Source organism: Thamnophis elegans, unplaced genomic scaffold, assembly GCF_009769535.1.
Source record: "Thamnophis elegans isolate rThaEle1 unplaced genomic scaffold, rThaEle1.pri scaffold_100_arrow_ctg1, whole genome shotgun sequence".
In the NCBI taxonomy this organism is placed as follows: Eukaryota; Metazoa; Chordata; class Lepidosauria; order Squamata; family Colubridae; genus Thamnophis; species Thamnophis elegans.
In genome coordinates, this window is record NW_022473574.1 from 122,684 (window position 1) to 129,035 (window position 6,352).

The 6,352-nt window shown below is 46.4% G+C and overlaps 1 protein-coding gene across 1 annotated transcript in view; it reads left to right on the forward strand.

Annotated features, from left to right (window-relative positions):
• OPRL1 (opioid related nociceptin receptor 1) overlaps positions 1–6,100 on the forward strand; it is a 49,813-nt gene extending 43,713 nt beyond the window's left edge. Inside the window, exons 2-3 of the mRNA XM_032238289.1 lie at positions 162–517; positions 5,577–6,100. Of these exons, the coding sequence (XP_032094180.1) occupies positions 162–517; positions 5,577–6,100 (880 nt within the window). The remainder of the gene's footprint in view (positions 1–161; positions 518–5,576) is intronic.
• Positions 6,101–6,352: the final 252 nt, after the last annotated feature.

Here is a 6,352-nt window from a genome sequence, read left to right on the forward strand (position 1 = left end):
CCAGAATTGGTCAGAACCTGCTGAATGGCACCTCTGCATCGGAGACGGAAAACCTAGCTGTATTGCTCTGCATTGCGATGTTCCTAATTGTGTATTAAAACATCTGTGATGTCGATACGACGTAGCCCAGCTTTGAATGACTTTCTGCCTTGCTCTTCTAGATTCACCAAGATGAAGACGGCCACCAACATCTACATCTTCAACCTGGCCTTAGCGGACACCTTGTGCCTCATCACCTTACCTTTCCAAGGGACGGATACCTTCATGGGCTCCTGGCCGTTCGGGAATGCCCTCTGCAAGATTGCCATCTCCATCGATTATTACAACATGTTCACCAGCACCTTCACCCTAACCATGATGAGCGTAGACCGCTACATTGCCATCTGTCACCCCATCAAGGCTCTGGACATTCGTACCCCACACAAGGCCAAGGTGGTCAACGTGGGCATCTGGGCGCTGGCATCGGTCTTTGGCATTCCGGTCATGGTGATGGGCTCCACGGAGAGAGAAAACGATGGTGAGGAACGGGAAAACCAAGGATGTTGGAGGGGAAGGGAGGTGGCTGCCTTTAATCGGAAACGGAAAAAACGATGAATTAGCCTGGCATCCAGTCCAGTTTCCCCAGCGGGGCCTAAAACACCTGAGGTAAAATAGGGGAATGTCATTTAATCATAGCTCAGTCTTCGGATGGAAAAGAGGAAAGTCACAGTTAAAAGTCTTAATAATAACGGGGAGGATCTTTCTGGTACTTCTAAAGCTCAATAAGCACATAGCATAGGATTTTTTAAAAATTTCCTTTTGAAATATACATTCTTTTTTTTTTCCAGACAAAGAATATTCCTTCCTTCCTTCTTCCCTCCCTCCCACCCATCTCCTTTATTCCTCTCATCTCCATTCCCTCCCTCCCTTCCCTTCGTCCTCCCAGCCTTCCCATCCCTTCTTCCATCCCTTTTGTCCCATTTTATTCCTTCCTCCCTCCCTCCTCTCCTTTATTCCTCTCGTCTCCTCCCTCCCTCTCTCTTCCTTCCCATTTCCTTCCTTCCTTCCCGCCCTCCCTTCTTTCTCCCATCCTTCCCATCACCTTCCTTCCTTCTTTCATTTTCTTCCGTCCCAGTTCCTTCCTTCCTTCTTTCATATCTCCTCCCTCCCCCTCCCTCCCATCTCCTTTATCCCTCCCATCTCCATTCCCTCCCCTCCTTCCCATCTCCTTCCTTCCTTTTTCCATCTCTTCCCTCCCTCTCATCTCCTTTTCCTCCCACCTCCCTCCCTCTCATCTCCTTTTCTTTCCACCTTCCTTCCTTCCTCCCTTCCATCTCCCATCTCTTCCCTCCCTCAACTCCTTTTCCTCCCAACTTCCTTCCTCTCTTGCTTCCATCTTCCATCTCTTCCCTTTCATCTCCTTTTCCTTCCACCTTCCTTCCTCTCTTGCTTCCATTTTCCATCTCCTCCCTCTCATCTCTCTTTTCTTCCACCTCCCTCCCTCCCTCTCATGTCCTTTTTCTTTCAACTTCCTTTCTTCCTTCCTCTCTTGCTTCCATCTTCCATCTCCTCCCTCCCTCCCTCCCCCTCATCTCCTTTTCCTCCCACTTTCCTTCCTTCCTTCCATCCATCCATCCATCCTTCCACCCATCTTCCAATTTCCTGCCTGCCTGCGTGCCAAACAAGCAGGAGCCACGATTCCTTCCCTGACCCCCGAGTGTGAAATAACTCTGATTAGTCCTGAGCTCGGATGGGTTTGCCTGCAGTTTTCACAGCACCCTCGAGGAAGCGTTCAGGTTTCCAGGACAATTGGCAGAAGGGGGAGAAGGTTCCACCACAAAACCGCGGACGACAAAATCGCGGTCGACGAAAGCGCGCATTTGACGTCATCACAGCGCGACGAAAACATCGCGCTGTGATGGAAAAATGTGAAAATAAAGCGAAAACCTTACCCTAACCCCCCCAAACCTAACCCTAAACCTAACCCTTAACCTAACCCTAAATCTAACCCTAAACCTAACCGTTAACGTAACGCTAAACCTAACGCTAACCCTTAACCTAACGCTAAACGTAACCCTAACGCTCTAAACCTAACCCTAACCCTTAACTTAACCCTAACCCTAACCCTAAACCTAACCCTTACCTGTATGTGAATCGGCTTGGTTTAATTTTATTTTTATTTCAATTTTTAATTTTTTTAGTCGCGCTGTGATGACGTCAAATGTGCGCTTTCGTCGATCACGCTTTTGTGGAACGCGGTTTTGACGGGTCACAGGGGGAGAAAACTCTCCCCCTTCTGGTATCGTGTTAAAGCCCAAAGCTCGATAGATGAAAACATCTTCGGAGGATTCAGCCTTGGCTAGGATATTAGCTAAGCATCATCTGCATAAAGTCAAGGGAGGGGGGCAGATGTGCCAGGCCCTCAGTGGGGGGGGGGGCAGGCACATCTACAGCAAGCCCCACAGATATCCAGCATGGTCACATCTGTGCAATGATTGTCCTTGCACAACCCCTGCCTTTGCACACGGGTGCCCCAATATCTGACACAAGATGGAAGTCCTTGGCTGTTCTATTCAATGAGGTACAGGTTGGTCCTCGGCTTACAACCCCCCCCCAACGGAGCCCCAAATGTTCTGTGGCTAAGCGAGACATTGGTTAAGCGAGTGTCCTCCCATTTTACGACTTTTCTTCTCACCGTTGTTATGCGAATCACTGCACTTGCTCAGCGAATCTCGCTCCCCCCCCCCCATTGACTTCGCTCGTCAGAAGATCGCAAAAGTGGATCACGGGATTCCCCGGGGACATTGCGACCGTCATAATACGAGTCCCCATGAATGAGGTCCAGCCCCGCCTAGATTGAGTGCATGATGTGTCTTTTTTTAACCTGCTTTTCTTCTTTGTTTTTAATTTTTTATTCTTTTATAGATGTATTTCTGTAAACCGCCCGGAGTCCTTCGGGATTCATTAAATTTGAATTTTTGAATTTGAGTCAGCTGCCCAGGGTCTGGATTTTGATCACGCAACCACGGGGATGCTGCAACGGTCAACGGTCGCACGTGTGAGAAACGGTCATAAGTCACTTTTTCCAGTGCCGCCGTAACTCCAAACGGTCATTAAATGAACCGTTGTAAGCCGAGGACTTCCTGTATTCGCTGCCCCATTCGTATGGCCTGTCGAAAGGTCGCAAAAGGTGATCACATGACCCAGCCTCCCCCCAGGACCCTTAAACTGTCATAACTACATGCTAGTTGCCAAAAGCATCCAAGTTTTTTTTAATTGAATTTTTTTTAAAAAAAAACTTTTACAAATATTTACCTCCCCTCCTGCACCTGAACCCAACCCCCCCAACCTTCCTCCCCCCCCCCCGACTTCCCAGAACAAATACAGGGTATAAATCTTTAATAAACATATTTTAAAATAAACTTAAAGAAAGTTAGTATCCTCTTTCATTTGTGCTTTAAGTCCTCTTTTGTTAGGCTAACTCTAAACAGATTATATCATTCCTTGTATCTTCAGTCATAAACTATCTGGAATTTCTTAGTCCCGTAATTATTTTGAATATAGTCAATCCATCTTCTCCACTCCAGTTTATATTTCTCATCTGAGTGGTCCTTGAGATATGCTGATACTTTAGCCATCTCTGCTAAGTTTGTTACTTTTAATTTCCATTCTTGAATAGTAGGCAAATCTTCCTTCTTCCAGTATTGTGCCACCAACAGTCTTGCTGCTGTTATTAAGTACAAAATCAAATTAGTCTCTATAATAGTACAATCAGTAGTTATACCTAACAGGAATAACTGTGGGAGTAAACTTTATCCACTTTTTAAGAATATTTTGCATAATCCACCATATTTCTATCCAAAATGCTTTAACTTTCTTACAAGTCCACCATATATGGTAATATGTAGCATCAACACAATCACATCTCCAGCATTTCGGTTGTAAATTCGGATACATGCAAGCCAGTTTTTTTATGATCTAAATGCCATCTATAAAACATCTTATAAAAGTTCTCTCTCAGATTTTGGGCTTGCGAAAAGCATCCAAGTTTTGATTGCATGATTGCAGCGGTCGTTAAGTGTGAAAAATGGCCATAAGCCACTTCTTTCAGTGCCCTTGTAACTTCAAACGGTCATTAAAGGAACAGCTGTAAGTACTTCAGACAGATGCCTTTGGAATGAGTTGCTCGATTAGCCAGCATCATTTATGTCATCAAGCGACTGGTGTGGTGGCCTAGAGGGGAAGTTCTTGCCTCACAATTAGGTGGCTGTGAGTTCAATCCTAGGTAGAAGCAGATATTTCTTTCTCTGGGCACGATGAGAATATGATCTGCTGAACAAAACTCCACATTGGGGACAGGAAAGGCATCTGGTCATTAAAATACTCTGCTAGCGCCATTCAGTTGCCCAGACTCCACGCCGCAGGGGATTATGAGGTCCTTAAAAGAAGAGGATGGTTTCAGTCATTAAGCATCTAATGGGCACGCTCCGTAACTCTATATGGAGCCCTTTATCCCATCCCATAATATTCTCAGCACAATCTTGTTAAGGCCTAATTGCATATTCAGGAAGTGTTTTTGCCACATTATAATGAGGTTTCAAGTTATTGAAATTCAAAGCTTTGCACAGACCTCAATGAACCAGCATTCTTGCTTTATTTTTTGAAAAAAATATATAGCAACGTTAGAATAGAATAACAGAGTTGGAAGGAACCTTGGAGGTCTTCTAGTCCAACCCCCTGCTTAGGCAGGAAACCCTACACCACTTCAGACAAATGGCTGTCCAACATCTTCTTTAAAACTTCCAGTGTTGGAGCATTCACAACTTCTGGAGGCAAGTTGTTCCACTGATTAGTTGTTTAATTGTCAGGAAATTTCTCCTTAGTTGTAAGTTGCTTCTCTCCTTGATTAGTTTCCACCCATTACTTCTTGTCCTGCCCTCAGGAGCTTTGGAGAATAGCTTGACTCCCTCTTCTTTGTGGCAACCCCTGAGATATTGGAATATTGCTATCATGTCTCCCTTAGTCCTTCTTTTCATTAAACCAGACATACCCAATTCCTGCAAATGATATTATCTGTAAATGATAGTTCTCACCCTTAGGAAATTTCTCTTTAGTCCAACTCACAATAAAATAGCACTGTTCCAATATTTAGAATAGAACAGAACAGAACAGAATTGGAAGGGACCTTGGAGGTCTTCTAGTCCAACCCCCTGCCTAGGCAGGAAACCCTATACCATTTCAGGCAAATGGCTGTCCAACATCTTCTTAAAGACTTCCAGGGTTGGAGCATTCACAGCTTCTGGAGGCAACTTCTGTTCCACTGATTCATTGTTCTCACTGTCAGGAAATTTCTCCTCAGTTCTAAGTTGCTTCTCTCCTTGATTAGTTTCCACCCATTGCTTCTTGTTCTACCCTCAGGTGCTTTGGAGAATAGCTTGACTCCCTCTTCTTAGAACAACTCTTCCTTTCCCTTCCACTCCACTCCATCTCTGTTTATTTTGCTGTACCTATATGAGAAAGGTTGATACGCCACGGGGAAAAAAATAGTCCAATGGCTTCCAACCTCCTCATTCATTTGTGTTTCCTTCTCCTTGCAGAAATTGACTGTCTCATTCGGCTTCCTGAGCCCGAGGACTACTGGGAGCCCATTTTCGGAATCTGCATTTTCCTTTTCTCCTTCATGATCCCAGTGATGGTCATCACCATCTGCTACAGCCTCATGATCCGGCGCCTGAAAAACGTCCGGGTCCTCTCGGGATCGAAGGAGAAGGACAGGAACCTCCGGCGTATCGCTCGCTTGGTTTTCGTCGTGGTGGCCGTCTTCATCATCTGCTGGACCCCCGTCCACATCTTCGTCCTGGTCCGGAGTCTTGGAGCCAAGGCCGACAACGAACTCAGCTTATCCATCTTGTACTTCTGCACCGCCTTGGGTTACGCCAACAGCTGCCTGAACCCTGTCCTCTACGCCTTCCTGGACGAGAACTTCAAGACGTGCTTCAAGAAGTTCTGCTTCCCCTCGGCCTTCAGGAAGGAGCTTCAGATGTCCAACCGCATGTGCAGCATCGCCAAGGACGTGGCCTACGCCTGCAAGAACTCCGACGGGACTAACAACCCGGCATGACTAGGCGTGGAGCTCCCCATGGTCCCCGTCAGCCAGCAGAGCCCTACCACGCCCACGTCGGAGCTGACGCAGATCACAGCTCTTTGAAAGAGCGTGGCTCGCTGCCTTGACCCAGGATCGGAGACCCATGGGGATGTGGAACATTTTAAAAAGCCTCGCTGCCCTCGGAGTTCAGCGGGAAGCACGGATTCGACGCTTCTCCTTTGGACGATTGTATCGGGCTTTGAACTCCGAGATACTTTTCAGGTGACG